At 37.6% G+C, this 22,043-nt stretch overlaps 2 protein-coding genes across 4 annotated transcripts in view; one reads left to right on the top strand and one right to left on the bottom strand.

Moving 5' to 3' along the window:
* BTD (biotinidase) overlaps positions 1-22,043 on the top strand; it is a 45,484-nt gene that overhangs the window by 9,317 nt on the left and 14,124 nt on the right. Inside the window, exon 2 of one of the 2 annotated variants that reach the window (XM_038128793.1) lies at positions 21,446-21,778. The gene's annotated coding sequence lies outside the window, so the exon portion shown is untranslated. Of the gene's footprint in view, positions 1-21,445; positions 21,779-22,043 lie in introns of those variants that run through there. The other variant, XM_038128794.1, reaches the window with a different exon arrangement.
* On the bottom strand, positions 880-22,013 carry HACL1 (2-hydroxyacyl-CoA lyase 1). 2 transcript variants are annotated; one of them, XM_038128790.1, is made up of 17 exons: positions 21,857-22,013; positions 20,830-20,934; positions 17,196-17,236; positions 16,558-16,638; positions 13,816-13,888; positions 13,261-13,338; positions 12,190-12,284; positions 11,666-11,778; positions 9,882-10,017; positions 8,642-8,747; positions 7,216-7,299; positions 6,827-6,928; positions 5,744-5,898; positions 4,439-4,597; positions 3,999-4,106; positions 3,207-3,393; positions 880-2,817 (listed from the first exon to the last, which is right to left on the bottom strand). In XM_038128790.1, exons 1-17 carry the CDS (start codon positions 21,911-21,913, stop codon positions 2,785-2,787), a joined length of 1,713 nt encoding a protein of 570 aa, XP_037984718.1. In that variant the 5' UTR covers positions 21,914-22,013; the 3' UTR covers positions 880-2,784. The 2 variants fall into 2 exon arrangements, with proteins under 2 accessions (XP_037984718.1, XP_037984719.1); XM_038128791.1 differs by lacking the exon at positions 21,857-22,013 and adding an exon at positions 21,224-21,344.

The raw sequence follows: 22,043 nt of genomic DNA on the forward strand, positions 1-22,043 counted from the left end.
GACCCTCTTAGAACTAAGCTTTCATAGGCACTGGACTAATGATTAATGGAGGGCACCCATAACATGCACAGCAAGTATTTCAAATATTCTTGATTTACCTGAAAACCTTAAGAAAGACTCAGAACCGCACCTTATTTAAACACAAACATCTCCTGGAATATCCCAGTAAATTACACTCACTATCTCTTTCACAGCATCTTCCCTCAGCTGAGGCCCAGACATTTTCTTCCTCTTGAGTCTGTTCAGTACCTTTAATTGCCAAGTTCTGGCATTGAAGGAAAACTTCCAGTTGGGTAAAGCCACATGTGTCACAGCATTCTCCAAGCTTACATAATTTGTAATTTTTTGCTCCTTTTAATAAAGCTAGGACATTTCAGAGACAGCTTGTTTCTCTCTCACCTTTGAAACTGTTCTTTCATGCAATTTCATCTGCCTAACACTCCTCTTAGATCAACTCCACGGTGTAAAACAATACCAAGCAGGTAAGCTTGGTATTGTTTATATAAACAAAGCAGCAGAGATTTCACTCTCCTTGGCTTTACATGGAAATCATGCCCTCTCTCATCTCAAAACCCCTAATCATTACAACCTAAGAAATTCTATTGTATCATGGTATGATGTCTATTTTAAAGCAGTAAGAAATGCAGTGTTAATTCTTTCTTAAGCTTTTTAAAAGCTTAATTAAATCCAAACTGATGTTATCAATTATGTTATCACCTCTCCAGAGTTTCAAATTATTTGCTTTTCATTTTCCAGATCTTGACTTACTAAAATAAATTGTGCATGTTACTGTAGTTATTCAACAACATTTTAGGAAATCAAATGTAAGCCAATTTCCAACACCTGACACAAAATGCTGACATAATTCAAACACTCTCATTAAAGAAGAAACAGCGTGAAAATCACTTTTTATTAATTTTCAAGTATAAACCAGTATTTTCTACATTTGCTTATCCAATGCAAATTACCTCCCCTGTGGTCAGTTCCAGCATTAACTCTTAGAGATATTTTACACCATGATAATGGATTGTGTTTAATCACAGAAACATATCAAAATTAATTTGTGAGACAAGAAGAATGAAACAAAATTAATGTCAAGATTCAACATTGTTCCACCTTCCTTGCAGAGCACCCCAGAGAACTCAGCAGCCTTACATTTTTTTGTGAGCTGCATCCCTTCTAGGATTTTATCCTTTTGCACTTCAGATTATTTCAGATATTATTTATTTCAGATATTATCTCCCTGTACTAGTGCGCAGAGACATTCCTACATTCCTCTGCCTAACAGTAATGCATGGCCTTGGGCCAGATCCAAACTGAAGTGCCAGACCCAATAAGCCAAGCCTTTTGCAACAAACCTGACTGCAGGCCACAATCCCCTGCCAGCCCAGTGCCTTTTCTCCTTAGGTCATCAAGTGCCTTCCACTAGATAACTAACACTTACTGACAATGGAATAATAGAAAATAAAGCAAATCAGAGACAGAATATTCCCTTCTGTGCATGTAACAACAAAGAACTTGTGCATTTAAGAACAGATGTAAATATAAAGTAAAGTAATCTGTTTAGGAGTATCCTGCATAGTAACTGTTGTAGGCCATGACAGAAGCATAGACAAAGAGAGACTTTAATTTTTTACAGTCTGATCTCTAAGTCAGATTGTCAGATGCAGCAACAAATGAAAACACAGTAGATAGAATGCCAGGCAGGCCAAATATCTGCTTTAAATGTCACCTCTGCATCACAGTGCAGGTGGGACTCTAGGTCTCTATACAATTCCATGAAGAACCTTTGTTGTACAATTAGCCAGCCACAGCACAAACATTGGTGGTTGCTTTGTGATGTCAGCCAAAACGAACATTATGCTAAACATTAATAGTTTTTATTGCTGTTGCTCTTGTGAGAGATTTTTTAAAATTCTGTTTTCATCTGAACTTTTTTGGGGGTCTTTTTGTTGGTGTCACTATTGATATTTTGGTGATAGTGGTGGTCATGTTTTATTTGAAATGCTTCTGATTATAATGATTTACAATCTATTAATACTGGAAATCTCACTAATAAATATGGCCACGTTTTCAGCCTACAGACGTGGTGGTGTTTGTGAAGAGCTAAGCTTCAGAAGAAAACCCATGATTTTCTTTTCCTACAATCACCATACGTTCCAGTTAGTAAAAACAAATTCAGTAGACAAGCTTAGCCCTTGAGTCAGTCTGCATTTTTAATACACTACTTCTACATTCAGAAGAAGCTGAAAAAAATCAATCTGTAAAATTAGGAAGCTACTACCAATGCAACAGTTTTCAATGCATAATGAGGCCAATCAGGAATTACTCACAACAAGATGCTTTGGTTTGGTCCTTAGAGGACAAATGTTTTAACAAGTAGAATGGTGGTGTGGTTGGTTAAAAATCAAGCTACTATAATTGCAGACTGGCAAACACTTCTAGGATTCAGACAGCATAAAACCCTCACCTTATTCTGTTCATCCAGAACATTCAAGATTTTAAAGCACAAATAATGGGTGTTACTTGGAGTAAAAGAAAAAGTATATAATTTTATCATCAGTATTGTGTACAATCTTTTAGAAGGCCTGGTATACATTCATATATGTCTTTCTCATTTTACAATTACCTAATTTCAGCATTTAAAGATTCCTCTAACAGCAGTTCTAAAATCCCACTTTGCTCCAATGCTTATGCAAAATACAGTTGTATCAGTTCCACTTCCAGAAAACAACTCGGTTTTGTTTAACATGTGCCTTGCATCACCATCATCTTCCTCTTCTACTACAGGTTAGAACGAGTCAGCCAGGGAAACTCCTGCAAACAAAAAACCAAACCAACACAGAATAAAAACTACATCAGAACGGGCAAACAGTAAGAGGGAATCCACAGGATATAAAGACCGCTCAAAAATGTTTCATCTCCTTTGGTCTCGAATGAAAAGGAATAACCTTAAATTCTGGAAACAGTCATTAAGGACACTATACAGCCAGTAGGGGGAAAAACCCAAACAAGCAGAAAGCAAGGAAAGCAGATGGCATGGTGTAAAAGGACCTATTTTCTCTGTCTCCCAAATCGAAGAACAATCTTTCTTCCTTGCAACCATCTCTGCCTCCTCTGTGGTTTAAGTGATAGTCCCTAAGGTTTTCAGAAGCTCACCACCAGGAAGCTTGCAGGAAAAAAAAAAAAGGAAAACACATACATACCTGCTTCTTTCTCTCAGATTGTGGATCAATCAGTACATTTATAAGAGAAGGTGTTTGCTTGTCAGTCACACTTGCTTTCAGAGCATTCTGCAATTCTTCTGGTGTTCTAACAAAGTATCCTTTACCTCCAAAGGCAGACATAATTTTCTCATAGTGTGCATTTGGCAGGAGAGAAACAGGAGGTACACTGTAACAGAATGGAAAACATGACTAATGGCATGGGAAAATTGCCAGGCTGACTAATTTAATTACTTTAGCACCAATTTTAAAGTGCAAGATGATTATTGTGCTGGCCTGATGAATTCTTCTGGGCTGAAAGAACTATGGTTGCTGCACCACCTAAGATGTGTTTATAGGGTACTGTACTCATTTTTATCTTGTGGAGTCATTCCTCAGCTGGTTTAGCCTGGTTCTCTTTGTCCAGAGATCTCAGCTCAAAAACAGAAGTCCTGTGTAAACTCAGAACTCAGGTCTCAGGTAATTTTGGAGAGTATCAGGATTTTGAAAGTTAGCCCACTATGAACTCTCTACTGTGCAGGCTGAACTGCTCCAGGAACCTGAGAAAACTCATAGAGAATCATCTCTGCAGCACTGTCGTGCAAACAGTAGGCTGGAATTAGGTTGGCTGTTTGCTTTTGGTAACTGGTTCTTACTTATATGAATTTAGCCCAGGACTAAATTGATTTTATAAATGTAATTTTAATCTGGATCATAAAGCATTAAAAATTAAGAGAATGACCATTTTGGTCACTTCTTCTATAGTTACCAAGGACATACTTTGAAGATGCTTACCATGTAGCAGGGTCACCAAACTTTAACATCTCCTCCCAGGAATTTGCATCCAAACCAGTGTAAATCCCATTGTTGTTTACTACAATTATCAGGATTGGCAAGTTGTATCTACAAAAAGACACATTTGGAAGAATATTGAAATACTTGTCCCCTTCTGTAAGATGCTAAGAGTGTAATTTTCCTTACAAGTAAAACAAAACAAAAAAACCAAACCAAAACAACAACAAAAAAAAAAACAACAAAAAACCAAACCACTTCCACCTGAAAGATGATTCAACCATCACTAGTAAAGCACTACACCACAATAACATGAAAAATCAGCATGTATGTTTTCTGGCTTGTTTTCATGCGTTTCATGGATACCCCACCTACCAGCAGTTAAATTCTTCTAGTTAAAGTGACCCTGAAGAGCATCTTCTTGAGCCAAAAAAACCAGTTACCTGCAGATAGTCTCCACCTCCATTCCAGAAAATCCAAAAGCACTATCCCCTTCTATGCAGACAACTCGCCTTCCAGGTGTGCGGTCCCTGGCTACCATTGCAGCTGCTATGGCAAAACCCAGCCCCACTCCCATGGTTCCAAAAGTACCTGCATCAAGCCTAAAAGGAGAATACAGAATTACTATCCCTTTATTTCTACTCAATCTCTTTAATTAATTCATGGTGCCTTACTTTTACTTTTAATACTTTGCCATATAGTATTTGAATACTGTTTTATAAACAATTGGTACAAAGAGATACCAGATGTAGAGATTATTATATTCAGCCAAACATTTGATAAAGCTGCAAATGTTTCAAGTGATATAAACATACTGGAAAACTCAAATTAAAATGAAGAACTCTTGTACACTAGTGCTACAATAAAGAACTATTCTTATATGCTTTTAGCTTGCATAGTTACAGTATTTCAAAAACATTCAATTACTGTAGAGACAGACAACATGAAATATTTCTATATTTAATTCCTTGAAAATATAACTATTAGTCTGAAAGCCATTGATTAAATACTGCTGTTCAAATTTTAGTCTTCTGTTCAACCATTTGAAATCAAATTGAAAGCTATAATTTAGTTAGATCATTTCCCTCAGAAGCACATAATGGATATAAAAGTACATAAAACACTAGATTATTCTAGGGTTAACTGCTTGAATTTCCTTTCAGATATGTGCAGCGCAGTCTGAAGAGACAACCAGTAACATTACTGTGTACTTATTTTAAATAAGGGGAAAAATACACACTCTTTCCCCAGCTCTACTGGAAGTACATGGATGTTGTTGGTTGTTTTGTTCACAAAGCAGTATTTTGAGTATCCACACCTTAGGCACGCAGCTTTACATGAAAGCATGCCTGATATATAATCCAATTTTCAAGTTTTCCCTGTTCTGAAGTGTTCCAAACAAAAACTCTTCACATGAATTCTTTTCAACATAAGAATCCCAATAATTGCTTTTATTTTTCATCAATATTTACTAAAGACTCTGAACACAGAAACAAACATCAAGGTCAGGGAATTGAACATAATGCTCATCACTCCCTTTCCATAAGAAGAGAGCAACTATCACCATTCTGCTGCAGAGCATGCAGAGAATTGTTAAAATCTATGACAGGACATCAGTATGTAAGTGGAAAACTTCCCTTAATCCCACTCCCAACATATTATACTTCTGTTTTCCAGGCCATTCTTAGCTAAATGAAAACATTTATGCAGAAATGTAGCATGTTGAGTGAGAACAAAAGATATCACACCTTTGACGGGGATAGAAATTTGGAAGCATAGTTCGTCCAATATCCATGGTGTTTGCTCCCTCACTTACTAAAATGCAGTCCTTGGGTAGCAGTTCTCTGATGTGATGAAAGACTGTATAATAATTCATAGGCAGAGACTTCTGTAACGCTAATCCCTTAAAAATAAAAGATATGAGTAACTCCCATGAATAGAATTTAGGGTGCAAAAGAGAAACACATAAATAATAACAATGAAAATAAAATACACTCTGCTAGGTAAGGCTGGAGTATTTGGTTTTTCAGGCACTGCATCAAGGTCACTCCTTGTGTATCTATCCTGGGGACACAACATATTTATCAGAGGCTCAACAAGCTCAGCAGCCCTTCAATGTCCTATCATTAGCAGAAGCTATTAAAACTCAGTTTAACCCAAGAGGCTCATAAAATTTTTCTGCACCAGGTGTGACTATTGACAACCCTAAGTGAGCTGTCATCTGTGTGCTGGGAGGTAATTCAAAAGAGCAATCTGCTAGAAAGAATTTATTTCAGATCCCAGTCCTGGGAACATGCATCTGAAGTTACAGAAGATGAGTTACACAAAGTTAGGTATATACCAAGCATTTGTGATCTCTTGGCCTTAACAGCTACTTGCTTTTAACACAGAATAAACCTAGACCAGCACTGCTAAACTGCACAATTACAAACAATGATTACAATTAGAAGAAAACTAAGAACGTGTCTTCACCTAAGCCAGCTCCCACTTGGAGTACGTGGAGTATCTGTCCATTGCTTAGCAGTCATTGCCCATAATACAGCAGCTCTGGCTGTGCTCTTCTACTAATGGCTTTAAGAATCCAATCCCAAATTGTAATGATTTCTACACAGCTTGAATGTATACAAAATCATAGAATACTTAACCTATAATGCTTACAGTTCCTAAGGATAAGAAGTGTAGGCCTGTACCAGAATGGTACGAATTTTCAAAGTCTGGGTGACTTAACAGAGAAATAATTCAAAAGGTTGGATATAGACCAGTTATAAAACTGACAACTTATCAGTGCCTGTTATAGCAAGAAACCTTTAATTTCTTTCATGTCATGCTACCTTCGATCTTTCCTCATTGTTCTTGATTTTCCCTCTTAGCCTCTGCCACCACTCTGAATTAGAAGGGTACTTCCATGACCTTTTCTTCAATTCTTCTAAGAGCTGGAACAATATTGAAATGTTGTAGAGGGTTCTTTCAACATGTTTAAAAGACAACAAAAGCATCAATAATAACATTATCAAGAACGACCCCAGCACAATCACAGTAACACTAATCAGAATCTTTAACATACAATTTAAGAATAGAATGGATATACAACATGAATATACTGCCTGAAAAATGGTTTTCCTTTAACAGCTGGAGGTTATTTTATTTTAACAGGCAAATTACTTCACATGAATCAGAGGAAATTGAGGTCAAAACCAGAGGACATGGGACATTACATTACCTGCTCAGTCACGGCGTTTATGTCACCTAATAAAGTTGCAGCTGGCCTTACATTATTCCCCAGCTCTTCTGCACAAATATCAATCTGTATTTCAAAAAGAAAAACAACCATTAACTCAAGGATATTAACCAGATTTTTTTTTCAGTTCAAGTGAGGAACATGCCCTAACATACATAGATGTCTTCCCTGCTTTGGCTGTACAGGTAACTTCCTTTGTCTCTCCTTGACATGACATCAGGAAACCCTTTATACAAAGTAAAACCCTATGCTACATACCTATTTTAATGAAAAGGCATATATATCCCTAAAGCTGACTGCTTGCTTCTTTCAAGCTCCTGCAGATACTGTAGAACTTTATTACTGTATGTGAGCTAAAAATCTAGGTTCAGGTACACCTTGAAAGTCTATACAAAGCAACAATTTTCTCACTAAGAAAACTATGTGTATGCTACTTGACAGTAAGAACTTAGCATGAAGAAACTGAAAAGTAAGTTGCAACTACTGAAGCAAATCTATCAGTGATGCATGAGCCCTCTAAGGTTACATAAACTGTTATTTTTGACCAGGTCATACAGACTATGAACTGACTTAGTGCTTTAATATTAACCTCTGACTGTGAAAAAAAATTAAGCTAAATGAAAAATATTTTCTTTAAATCTTTTAGGAAGAGGAATCATGGAATCATAAAATATGTATTATTTGTAAAAATAATATTTGCAAAAATAACGTGTATTTTAAGAAATTTAGCTTTAAAATTAATGATATTTTGAAGTTTGGAACTTTAGACTATGTTCCAGGTCAATGTAAGCAGGACAGCCAATATGTTGATCAACTACTACTATTTGATCACAGAGTCGTGGAGAGGAGATTTTAAGGACACAATTTAAAGACTTCTCTTTCTAAGAGCTGGCAGATTGTCAAATGCATTAATTAGTTAAACAGTCTTTCTTCCTCTTATTTCATTTCTGAGTGACTGAGCTCTCACATTATGACAGAAAGCTGTTCTTTTTCAAAAAAAAAAATATCAGCCAAGAGAGCAGTATGAAAGATTCCACAATTTCAAAGACAGTTTTCTTTCAAACATATAGAAATTCCAATGCTCCAAAGATCACAACAGTATTGAGTCCAACCCTGTATTAGTCAACAGCATAGATGTGTCTGCCCTCCTCATTATAGCAGCACCAAGCTCTTGAGACTAGGAACAATATTGTAAGCGTTCTTGAAAAAAATTAGGAAGTAAAAACAACAATTAAAGATAGCATAAGTATTTCTGGAGAATTATCATAACTATATGCACCATACTGCATTGTCCATATGGCAGTATTTGCCACATAAAATACATTATCAAAATATTTTACAATAATTGCTCTGGTCAATGCTAGAACACAGAAGACTTCCATTAAGTGATAATGATTTTCCTGCTTACCTGAATAACCTTTACATCCTGTCGATACCTTGGTGGAAGACCAAAATGCAAAATCCAATTCAACCTTGCACCAAGCAAGATGATTACATCAGCATGCTGTAATGCCCTAATAAAAGGAAATGACAGAAGCAGGTAAGAAGGAATCACTATTTCCTTCAACGGTCTTTGCAAAATTAGAAGCAACCCTAACCACCACAGCAAACCCCAGGCTACACGTAGCCTTCATTTCTCTAAGCTGCCTGCTTAGCTCCCTGTATCCTTTTATACAGCCAATCACCAAGCCATTCTAAAGTTAAGGAACTTAAGAAGAAAATTAATTACTATTTTCCTATTATACTGCATACAGGAGAGGAATCATTACATTAGGAGACCAACAAGATGCTACAATGATGCTGAGGTTAAAGCAAAAGACTCACTATTGTGACACTGGCAACAGTGGGTGCCAAAATTAAGATTGGTATGGGCCTCTCAGTTTAGTCTCCCATTAATTTACCTTTCAGATAGGCAGACAATATTTGGTATATTCTTTTATTCTCCATTCTTCCTAGCAGCATGCTTAACAGTGATAAAGCTGATGTGCTCAGTAATGGACAGCATTTTACTTTCAGGGTATGTAAATGCTCCATCTGCAAACTGACTATGTATATTCATACATAGTGGGGTTCCTAAAGTCCAGTCACATTAATTTTGCCAAAAGCCAAAAAAAATCCCTTTTAAAAATCACTTTAAACATAGTTGTTCAGGGTAGTTTGAAATATCTTACTATTCTTTATAAATAAAGTGCAATTTAGTGATAGGGTATTGCAAACACCACACAGAAACAACAGCTGGCAAAACTCCAACTGCAACATGGGCAGTTCAAGCTTCTGTTTATGGTTTTAAAGTAAAAAGAAGGAGTTTATCTAGTGCATAAAGTCGAATATTTAACATAAACTGTTTGCCAGCTCTGTTTTATGATACGAAATACATACTATCAACATAATTACATCTACTTGCCATAGGTTTCATAGCTACAGAATATAATATATCTCAAAGTATCTTCCTGGTCAGCATTCTAAAGTGATCCACTTAAATCTTTAGTCCCTTTTCCAGCAGGATCTCCAGTGCTCTACAGTGAGGTGCAAAACATAGTTGAAAAAATTTTTGTGGTATGACTTTTCTCTTCCCTGGCATGTGTAGCCCACCAAAATTCCTAGTTGTTTCTCAGCTGTTAGGATTAGAAGCCTTGCTTTATATTTACGTTGATCTTGCTGCAGCTACACAATTTGGATGGTTATCAGGAACTACTCCCTTTGCCATTGGTGTAGGCAAAAAAGGCAGTCCACAAAGGTCCACCAACTTTCTGACGTTGTTTTCAGCATGTGAATAAGCAGCACCTGAATGAAATGAAAGAGACTGCTTAATACTACAGAAACCAACTGTATTTGCTTGCACTTCAATTAAGCTGATTACATTATGGCAGAAAGAGTACTGTTTCCCATTATGAAAGCTGCCTGCTACTTTTCATTCTGAAGAACTCTAAACATGCCAAACCACAGATATCTGCAGTTAAAATTTCACATATTTTCAACAAAAAGTTTTGTTTGCTTGGTTTTCTTGTAAGACTTCTGCTGAAGTCTTTTATCATTTTTTTATGAAGCAGGGCAGGGAAAAATAGGAGATCTTGTTTATTTAAAATGGCAATTTTTTAGTGAGTGAAATTTGGTATTATGGGACAGAGACTTCTGCAGCAGCAACACGAAATGACCTTTATATTATGTCGTGTCATTTCTTGCTTACCTCCTGCTCCATAACAATCTGCCCAAAGACTCTACTGTAAGCACTTAGAGAAAAGAGAGAAGAAGGACAAACAAGTCCTTGCAAAGGTAGGTGCTTGTGCACACATTTCCTGTGATGCTGCAGCAGTACATGGCTGCTGAATGACGCTTGCCCAAGCAACGTGGAATAACTGACTGGTCCTTGTGCAATGGCTTGAATCTATGAGTCTTAAATACTGAAAAATATACTTCTGCAAATCTTTCAAAAATTCTGCTAACAACAATATATAGCACAAAGTCCAGGTACATTTGTTGAGTAGATTCTCAATTGCTGACACAGACAAAACACTTTTTTTTTTTTGAGTTTTCCACCTTTCACTTTCAAAGAAAACCCTTTTCTTCCTGTGTATCCAGACAGAAAAAAAACCAACCCATAATCTCTTCTGATCTACCTTCTGTTTTCAATTTCATTACCTAATCAATCATAAGATCCATCTCATTTCAATCACTGCACTCCCCAATTAAACACAGACAGAGATAATTCCCCACATCTGCAGGAAAACAGCCTGGGTTAAATGAGCTGGTTATTTTAATTCTCTTCCTAGCTGACCTGTATCTTCAACAGAAACACCACTGCACTGGCTAACACTCCACAAGGAGGCACAAAAGAAGTGAACCAGCACAGAAAATAATTACCCCCCCTCATCTCTGGGAACTGATTAGAATGGCAGAGTACAAAGAAAAGTCTGTAAAGCAGCAACAGCAACTGCTGTGTTGCTGTACATCCCCGCACAGGTAGGCTGGCACTTCCAGCAAGAACCAACAGAAAAATGACCTTTGGTTACTCTGATTCTTGCTATATATGCCAGAGCATCAGATAGAGAACATAATGTCTTTAATAGAATTTAAATTGTTCAGAATTTTGGAAGTGATCCCTTGGTATTGGTTCTAGGATTAAAGAACAGTTCTAGGATTCTAGGATTCTAGGTTCTAGGATTAAACAGTTATCTGATTTTTTTCTACAGAAACTTGTATTTTATCAATTGATTTTTCCTTAAACTAGATGAAAAATAAACCATTGAAGAACAGGAGAAAAAATTCTAAAACCAGAGCAGATTTTAACATTAAATTCCAAAGAATTTTGTGGTTTTAATACTCCTTGGTTGTTTTGTTTGACTAAAAAAGAAGATGGGTAACACTTCTGGGGAAAAGCAATCTGTTCTTTTCCTGAATGTGCACAGTTCAAAGCTACATCAAAGCATTCTACCTTTGCCAATGATGAGCAGGGGCTGCTTGGAAAGAGCAATGACAGAAGCTGCTTTGGATACAGCAGAGTGTTCAGCCATGCTGATGGGAGGTGGCAGGCAGCATTCCATGTACCTGAAGCCAAGCAAAACAAAAGAGGCTCTTAAAAAATTCAAAACAAGAAATGCTGAAAGACAAAACCTATTGTTTAGCATAAAACTGCAGTTGCTACACACCGTGTTACAGCATTTATTAGAACAGGAAATATTTTTTTCAAAACAGGCTTTGAAGTTTTCCCTCCGTTTCTTTAATCTTGTAGGTAGTGTTGTTTCAGAGATTTACAGAGTGACATCATTACATTACCATATTAACTCGTTCTTTTTTGCACATTTCATTACAAACTGCAATCTGTATCATGCTATGATGGCATGTCACTATTAGAGGCTGGATTTTCTTGTTTTAGGAAAATAAAATATGAAATTGACCTATAAATGAATTTTCTTTTGTTCAGTGACTTGAAAAATAATGAACGTAATCTTTACGCACTTGACAGAGCTCTTATTCACCTGAAGATTCACAAAATCTCCGGGTATGTCAATATAGCAGGAACCTGGACGACCATACATACTGGTTCTTACAGCCTAGAATACATACATCACAGTTTTAGTCACTGTTTAACAGGATTTTAAAAATATTTATATTCAAAAAAAGCAAGAAAACTCTGCTGCAGGCAGACAAGGTGCACAGTTTCATTTTGCTGATTCATCATAGTGGAAGCTTCCATGGATTTATACCAACAAAATAAAGTTTTGACAGCTATTTATACTTTCTCTTACATACCAGCTGGGGCCTTTCAGCAGATGTACAGTATTAGACTCTAAATTCTTTGTTTAATTTGCAATGAGACAACTGCATTATCAGCTGTTATGTTAGGAGATACAAAATTAAACATTCATGCTGAATTCTACTTAAAGTAGCACAAACAGAGTAAAACCAAGACAACCAATGCCTCCATTTTCTATTACTTTTGATCCCAGTTCTTCTATTGCAGGTAGATGCTCTGCTGAATTTGCACTTCTGGAAACAGTATGACTGTATGCAGAATTTAGGCTGACATGGCAGAAGGGCTGCTACAGCAGTACCAAGAGACTTCTCTAATCCTCTCTGAAGCACTGAGATAAGGATGTGTTTTCTCTCACTCTCAAAAAAAGCCAACAGAACAACAACCAAACTCAAACCCCAAACACAACCATCTCCATTGCCCTCCTCCAAATCTCCTTCACATGACAGTGATAAAACAGCTGAAGCATTACATTTCTAGGTATTGCATCTCTTCCTAAAAGCATTTATTTAATAAAAAATTTTCCAACTCTATCTGAAGCTAACAAAAATCACTGCAGGGATCAGTAAGCATTTGACTGGACTAGGATCTATTTCTAGCCTACTCCATAGCATTGTTCATAAGGCAGAACCTCCCCAGTTGTTAATTTACTCAATCAACCTCCTATCTGCCAGAGCAAATTAGTTAGAATAAAAACTCTAAAAAAATAAACCCTCAAAACCTAAACAGGAGACAGTTACCTGATATTCTATTACTCATTTTGTATTTTTTCATACCTTTTCAATAACAGCAGGAATAACTTCCAGGCTGCTTGGGCGGACAGACAGCTTGTTGTACAGCCTGCCAGCTTCAACCTGAATCGAAGCAAATAACCATTGTATTGATTTATCAAAGTAATTCTCTAATTTCCACATGAATAAAATTAAAGAAATGCCAGATGAAAACCAACGAGGTGGAAACTTCCCCATAGAAAAATGCAGTAGCAGCTGATGAAAACTGTCAAAACCATACTCATTCCTCTGAGTGCTTGTGGTTTTTGGCTTTTTTTCCTTCCCCCATAAACTGATTTATTTTCTTGGACATTTTGCTCTTGTCTATCTCACAACAAACAAAGGTAATCTATACTAGCTGAAAACCTAAAACAAGAGTATGAATTCCAACATGAAGGCAATCTGCTGTACTTACACAATGTCAATTTTAAACCAGCAGATGGAGCAAACCAACAGCATTATAAGATCTGCTAGGAAATGTTAGTGCTCAGGATTGTTGCTCAGGATGAAGAAACAAGATTTAACTGAAACCTTCCTGTAGAAAGCTGTATGTCTGTATACCTGTGGGAATTCTTGGAAAGCTCCCATGGTTTCCTGATTTCTGTCAGAAGAACCGCCAATAACAATCAAAGGCCTAGAAAAGTATATTAAAAACAAACAAAAACCCCCTAAGTATAAATATATATATTTATATACACACACACATATATACATTTTTATACATAGCATCCACAGATTTGTAAAGAATAGATACAGAATACAGAAATGGATTCTAAATGTCAGAGTGTCAGCCAGTAGCCTTCCCAGCAGCTTTTGGGTCACCAGTTTTGGGACAATTTGGCCATATTAAGTGATTTGGATCATAGAAGTTCTAAAACCAAATCCCATTGCAGGCAATTTTCATTCAAGCTTGAAAATATGGGTGACACAGTGGTTTGAGGGAATGATAACACCTAATAAGAAGTTAAAAAGTATTGATTGGTCCAAAAAGTTTTAAGATGTGTGTTTATAAAGGATACTGAAACACGCACAAGCCCTAGAACTAAGAAACAAGCTAGGATATAATATTTTTCAAAAAGATTATGCCTTTTTTGTATACAATTTGGAACACAGCTAAGTTAGCTGGCTGAGAACACAACTCCCTGCATTTTGTTTTTAGTAAAAAAACTCCAAAACCTAAAGAAACAGACAAAAAATTAACATGCCTGCCAGCAGTCCTCAACTTAAATCTGTTCACAGCTATGCGAGGAAGGCAGTATTACTTTACAATGAGGGTTATACATTTCACAGGAGCACATTTTTACTGTAATTTCCACAAAATATAATAAATACTTTTCCTACAGTGAATGAAAACCTGTCTTTTCTTCAAATTGTAGGTCAAACTCCTTAAAATGCTAAGTGCTGAGTCAACAGAGGAAAGTTGTTTTATTAATCTCCTTATTCATCCACTCTATATTGCAATATTGGGTCTATAGCTTTCTAGGCTTTTTCTCTTACACAATTTCTCTTCAGATATGGCATTATAGACTGCATTTATCTATACAATGTATCAAGCTGAAACATTAGCAGAGAGTTCCATGCATAATCCTAAATTTAACCACCCCTAAGACACAGATGTGTATCCAGATCCGAGCTTCACAACCAGGCCATTTCTCTGCCATACACCAAAAATCTCACTTTGAATCCCCTGGAGCAGTGAAATGAGAACTTCAGGCTGTGTCTTACCTCCATGAAGAATCATTATGGAAAAACTCACTTGGTGACTGCTCTACACATTTCATTCTGCTTATTCTCTCCCCTCAACAAAATGATTATTACAATGCAAGACTGTTTGACAGCAACAAACCCTATGTTTCTCTCACTTGCCTTTTTCAAATTTATTTAAATATTTTAATGAACAAATTAACTACTACTTCCCAATAATGAAATACAATTACAAAACTGGTCTACTTTTTAGAAAGCCAACTCCAACAGCTATATCTTGAAAATATTTAGTTTTGCCCTTGAAGTTTTAAATAATTCTAACTAGAAATAAGTTTTTCCCTCAAGGAAATCATTGTACTACTGTCACAATATTGTAGACATTTTGAAGAGTAGTGCTTATAAAGCGAGGCAAAAAAAACCAGTAAAGCAGAAAGAACATTTGACTATAATGAAAGTAGTAATGGTAAGTCTTATGGACTTGCAGGAGAAGAACTTCAGTAAACTGATAAAAAATTTAACTGCAATTTCAGCATGCTTGTTTCCTCCAAATCTTACCAACTATCACACACTTGTCTTTGGAGTCCATTGTCACAGCCAGAATGAGGTACAAAATCTTGCTCAGAATGAGACAGGACAGGAGGCAGCAGCACGGCAGGCAATTTTCAGCAGAAGTATCAAGAGATTTTACCCTTGAAAATGCAGTTTACCCACAAAAATGTCTCCTGCAAATCCATAAGTAAATTACATGCACACTTCTTTCTTCTAACCAAACTCCTGACTGTTCAAAAGCAAAGTTTTCATATAATCTTCCTTTTTTAGTCTAAGGTCAAATAGCGACAGCAAAACTTTAGTCAAGAACTCATTTTTTAAAAAAAGAATTTGAACACTAGAGGACTTTTATTCAAAATGTCACACTTGATTTGTAGTGTTCCTATTACTGAGCTTCCCTCATCCATCAACCACTGCTAATTCAGTGTTCCAGTGTTCACACTGTTCTGGATCACATTCTGTTCTGTGAACACATCTGCTTGGTATTGCTACAGCTTCTTCCCAAAATACCTCAGCACAGCTTTCTGAACAGCTTTCAGTGGCAGACCAGACAAAGCTGTCACGTCTCACTGAAGGCTTACTGGAGTAAACGCCATCCCTCTGTACATGATTTAATTCAATACTTAATTACTGCTCTAAATGTCTGTGTGGGGAGGAAATAGGGATTTTAACAATGCAGTTGTCAATTTATTCATGTATGAAATACAGTAATTCAAAGGCAGTATGAATTTAAGTTTAGGAAACACCTTTAAGATGATTTCCGTGATCATGAGAGCATTACAGGCTAATATTGACTTCATTTTCAAACACATCCATACAACCAGCTATACTGGTAGATTTTCTGATATACACACAATGGAGGAGGACAAAACCAAGAATTTTATCCATGAGAATACAAAAAATGTAACTAAATTAATTTTAAGGCTGATAAAGGAAGAATTCCTTTCTCATTATCCACATGAAAAGGCGAAAAAAAGTAAAATACTAAATATCACCTGAAAAAAGTAACACAATTATTGGAATTTTAAAGGAAAAATGCAGTTAAATTACCAGCAGTTAATGGTTGCATTCGCCATCCCACCAAGGGTGTGTAAGAAACCTGGACCGGACACTACAAGACATACTCCTGGTCTACACAGGAAACACAAAAAGAAAAAAAGAGGAAGAGAGAAAAGGAAAGTGAGCACAGAGAACGCCAAATAAATAATCAACAAAAATTAGTAAGGTGCTGAAATATAGAATATTAAAAGTTTTACTCATGTCACCAAAACTCATGAATGGCTAGGAATTTGTATGAATGACTAAAGGTAGACATTGAAATCAGAAACTATGAAGGTGTATCAATCCAGTTAAAAAAGCAAGTGAACAATTATGTGCCACCCACACAGAGGTGGGCAATATACACAGGCTTATCCTGACACAGCTCCTGACTTCATCTATCACATTTGCTCTGCCATCTAACGTTTATATGCAATTTGGTAAACTTATGTTTGCAGTTTTCTCAACTGCACTCTATCAGCAGCTACCAATGAAGAAAGCTCACACTGGAAGAATTGCATCTGATTCAACACAAATTTCACTGAAATTTAATTCAGGCAGCGACACTTTTTATTCCAGGTGATGAGATAAAAAATGGTAATTCTTAACTAGTGAGAATTTCTTAACAGGTTTGCACACTCTTTACATACCTGCCAGTCAAATATCCAACAGCAGAGGCAGCATAGCAGGCCTGTTGAAAATATTGGAGTTAATGATACTATTATTATTTATACATTTAATGATATTTTGTACATAACTTTCAACAAAAATACTGAAAATAAGCAGATACAGATTCTTCCCTGACTATAGGAGTTTAAATGTTTGTAAAACTCCATTTCACCCTTTCCATTATTAGAAGTGTCCATGAAGATTAATATAAAAAAATCTCAAGTCTCACTTCTCTCCACATTTCAGGCTCCTGTTGTTACAAGATATTACATCAGGATTATTTGGGATTTGGAAAAGAAAAAAATCAACCAGATAAAAAAACCCAACTAAACTAGGGAAGGAAATTGAATAGAACAAAACATGAAACTTCTGCTTTCCACTGCCTTCTGGATGAACATGGAAGAGGGACTTGCAAGAGAAAGTCAAGAAGCAGAAATGCAACCATTCTGAATTGCATTTCAGAAATACTGTATTTCAGAAATCAAGCAAAACGTTGAAATCTCACATTGGAGAGAATAATTAGATGATTTGGGATTGTCTTTTACAAGCTGAGCTGCTGAAATACATCTCACTCTACTGTGGTACTACACATTTAAAGAAAAATTATGTTTTGAATAAAAATCACAAAAGTAACATCTACAACATGTGCTGGCATAGCTCATCAGCAGTGTTATTGCAGAGTATGTTTTTAGGCTATTCCTGTAGTGATATTAAACATTTGGATATAAATTTCACCTGATAAAATGACAGTATGTGATCAAGAAGTTTACAAGTGACAACAGAACTGAAGAATTCACATGTGACATTGCCCACTCTTTCATATTTTCATATTCATGTCTTGAAATCAGCAAGTTCTAACACCTTATGGAAAAAACCCTCATTTTGCAATATTTTGTAATTTTTTAAACTAAGCTTCTGGCCTTAGAACCTGCCTCTTTCATTATTAAATAGAGTGGAGATTTGATTTCAATTATAATTGAGTACACTGGTGATGAAATGCCCCCTTTGGTTCCAGCTGCCATTACGAAAGGGTTCTTTGAGCCAGACTCCCTTCACAGCTGCACCAACTCCAGCATACTGTAAGCTCACAACTAACTTAGGATACAAATACCAAGAGATTGCTTTGAATATGTAGTGCTAATTATTATTAAAGATTAAGAACTAACATAAACAATGTGTTTTGTTAACAAATAAACATATAGTAAAGGCGGTTTTGTAGTTCAGAACTGAGCCGGGTTATCAGTCTTCTAAACAATTGCAACAATCTCTAATTACCCAAGGAGAGATACAAAAAACACACACCCCTGTGAAGTTGCAACACAGTTTTCACTGTTCAAAGGGCATGTGGGAGCAGGTGAGCTGCTTCTGGCAAACTTACACAGTGTTACTGGCCACAGGAGAATGGCTTATGAGTGTTGGTAGTGCTACTTTTAGCTTCATGCTTCCATCAGGCTTTTCTATTCTGCATTTTTATGAGCTGTTCACAGAATTATTAAAGTTGGAAAAGACCTCCAAGATCACCGAGTCCAACCTGTGACCAATCACCATCTTGTCAACTGGACCATGGCACTAAGTGCCACATCCAGTCGTTTTTGAACACCTCCAGGGATGGTGACTCCACCACCGTCCTGGGCAGAATAAGAACATAAGGATGCCAACCAACAAGTACATTGCTTGATTATTATCTCATAATGAGATTTTATTGTGTTTTAACTTCACATGCACACCACTAATTAAACTTTAATCACTTTCACAAGGAAATCCTCTTGCTACATCTGGCCTAGAAATGAGGCAGAAACTGGAAAAAAAATCCCTTAATTGTCCATATATCATATACAGCTGCCTTCACCAATAAAGGAGGCAGCTGTACACACACCCTCCACAGCCAGACCACACAACTGAGACATTTAAAACTATGGCATGTATATATAGAGTATATCTTGAATATACTATATATAACCTTTCACCCTTTGCCAAGAAATTACTCTATTATTCACTGAGGATAAAGAACAAACCAAAACTCACCACAAGATGCAGTAGTAGATTAATTCCTCCTTTTTGACTCCCCAAAGAAGAGAAATCCTGACATTTTACCTTAAAACAGTCTTTGTGCTGTTTTTATTCTACTAACAAAAGCAGCTCATAATTAATCAGCAAAATGGTTTTTTGCCTCCTTCATCCAGTAAAGACTAATAAATAGAACAGCATCTTGTTTGGCAGCACAAAGCAATCTTCTCTGTTAATTACAGACACATGAGGAAATTAATTTTAATCATGTTAGTAACCACAGCTAAAACTAGAATATTTGCTAAATGGCCTACAGGAACATAAAGATCGTGCTGAATTCCCAGTTCTTCAAAGACTCATATACACCTTTTAAATACGTTTGTAAATGCTTGCCTCTCTCATATGTTCCAGAGTTTCCATAGAGACATGCATTCTTCTAAATTCTCACATTCCAATATAACAATGTAAGGATCAGACAGCAAAAACCTTCAGCTCACAACCACCTGATTTAGAAGAAGTACTGTAGCAATACTTTGTTGAGAACTGGGACAATCCTAAAGATTATTAACTACATAAATTAAGGAGAACAGGCAACGGCTGTAGATCAGGTATGGGAAATTGCTGGTCCCTCTGCCACCAGTTCAGTAGCCAGCTCCCCATCCTGGGCAGCAGCCCTTCAAAACAACATATAATCCCAAGGTTATGATCTTCAACCTCAGACTGCCCAAGAAACGACTGAGATTAAGGAGTTACTGCTGTGGGAAACCAGACAAATGCAGAACTAGCAGCATAGCACCAAAATGCTGACTCTTTAAGGAGCTTGGCTCTTTAATTTCTGACACCTACACAATAAAGCTGAAATATACAAAAATAAGAGAGTCTAAGTACATGTCCATGGTTGATTTTGAGCACTTGGAAGCATTATTACTTTCTGTGGTTTGCTGTTCTGTGAGCTTTTAAAACACAGTTTAGGAAAAAAAACCTGTAATTATTTAAGTTGTCAGAACAAGTTTATCAGTCAACAGGAAAACTTTCCTCTTTGGGCACTTAAGAACACCACATAGACAGGGGAAAAAAAAATAAAGGAGCAGGTAATAAAGTCCTAAAAAGAACTAAAATACTACCAGTTGGAGTAAAAATGATAATATTGGGAAGTGTGTAGAAAGCTACATAAAACAAAAAGCCCTGGATGAGCATCTCAAAAGCTGGCAGATAATATCTGACAGTACATCACTTGAAGGAGATGTACTTCTTATATTTTTTTTTTGTTCTCCACCACATGCTGTCTTTAAATTGTTTTTTTCTCTCTCCTATCCTTGCTCCCTTACTGGAGAATAGCATTTTTAAATGAAAGAAAACACAATTCCCTTAACAGAAAAGGAGGGGCCACTTCAAAATGGAAGTAGGGAAAGAAGGGCACAAAGAAACACTCAACCCAATGCACCAATGTTCTCCATTATTCCAAAATAACAGTGGCTGCTCCTGTATAGGTTCTTTAAATGAAAAGTCAGAGACCACATTCTTTCTAATAAGAAAACTTAAACTAGGTTTCATTCCATTGTAAAACAGTTAAGGAAAGGGCTGGTCCCACTACAGATATATACTTACAGCTTGCTCATTTCTCATGCCCACATATTTTATTCCAACTGCCTGGGCTGCAATTGCAATTTCAGTGACTGGAATACCAACAATGCCAAACATGTATTCAATATTCTAAAAAAGAAAAAAGTTGAGAAAAGTCAGACTCTTTTTTCCCAAGAGGCAGCTTTAATAATCACATACCAAACACAGACACGCTAACTACTCAGGCACTCTAAAACAAAAATGTAACACATATAGTCACAGAGAAGCTCACAGTCACTGTGGAAACATCAGCTGATGTTTGCAGCTCAGCCGTCTGTGGTTGTGAAAGCCCTGGATTTTGGGATTCTACAGGCAGTGGGACAAGGGTTCAGTGCCTCAGTCAAAGTGTGTTTAGTGCTTTCCACTGAGCAATTCTTACCTGGGACATCCCTCCTATGTCACTTTCCTGATCCTCAGTATGTCAGCTTCCTCTACTCCGAAAATGCCTCACGGCACCTTGTGCTTTCACGCTTTCACACAAAATTAACGGCAAAAAGCCCCCAAGAAATGGTTGGGAAAGTACCGAGCCCATGGAAACACAAAGATAAGGAATACTACGCTTGTCTGGATTACAACTGAACTACTTTTCCATGTTTCACAGGCCAAAAGCAAAGTCTTCTCCCAAGACCCGTGCCAGGCCCGCAGCATCTCGAGTTTAGCGACAACAGAGAGTTTTCGTGGCCGTAAAGGAGGCGCAGGAGGCCACGGGCAGAGCCGCAGAGGACCCCCGGCATCGCCTGGCGGTAACGGGGGATGGCGGAGCTCGGGACGGGGCAGGCTTGGGAACGGGGCAGGCCCTCCAGAAGGGAATCAGCGGAGGCCGGGCCGCTCCCGGGGCTGTGCGGCGGAACCTCCCTCCCTCTCCCAGCCTCCCACAGAGCGGCGGGGCGAACCCTTTCCGACCGCCCCCGGGAGAGCGGCGGCGCCGCTCGGGGTGAGTCCGGCCGCGCACATTCCCTCGCTGCAGGCTCTCCCGGCCCGCTGGCTGCCGGCCCCCGCCCCGCGCTCTTACTTGCGCCCTGAGGGCCTGGGCGATGAGCTGCGCCCCGCTGACCGCCTCGCCCTCCATGCCGGCCCCGCCGCCCCGGCCCCGCCTCCCGCCTGCGACGGGCCCGACCCGACCCGACCGGGACCCGGGGCGAGCGCAGTGACTGACAGACGGCTCGGCCAATCACACAACGGAGGAGGCGGGCCCGAGG

This window comes from Motacilla alba, chromosome 2, assembly GCF_015832195.1.
Source record: "Motacilla alba alba isolate MOTALB_02 chromosome 2, Motacilla_alba_V1.0_pri, whole genome shotgun sequence".
Taxonomy (NCBI): Eukaryota; Metazoa; Chordata; class Aves; order Passeriformes; family Motacillidae; genus Motacilla; species Motacilla alba.

Excerpts from the sequence above, each read along its gene's own strand:
- HACL1 (XM_038128790.1), bottom strand. The coding sequence starts at position 21,913 with ATGGAGGGCGAGGCGGTCAGCGGGGCGCAGCTCATCGCCCAGGCCCTC. Across the intron at positions 17,237-20,829 it reads GCATGAGAAATGAGCAAGCT|GCCTGCTATGCTGCCTCTGC; the intron begins GTAAGTATATAT and ends TATTTTCAACAG. Across the intron at positions 16,639-17,195 it reads GTTGGATATTTGACTGGCAG|ACCAGGAGTATGTCTTGTAG; the intron begins GTATGTAAAGAG and ends TTTCCTGTGTAG.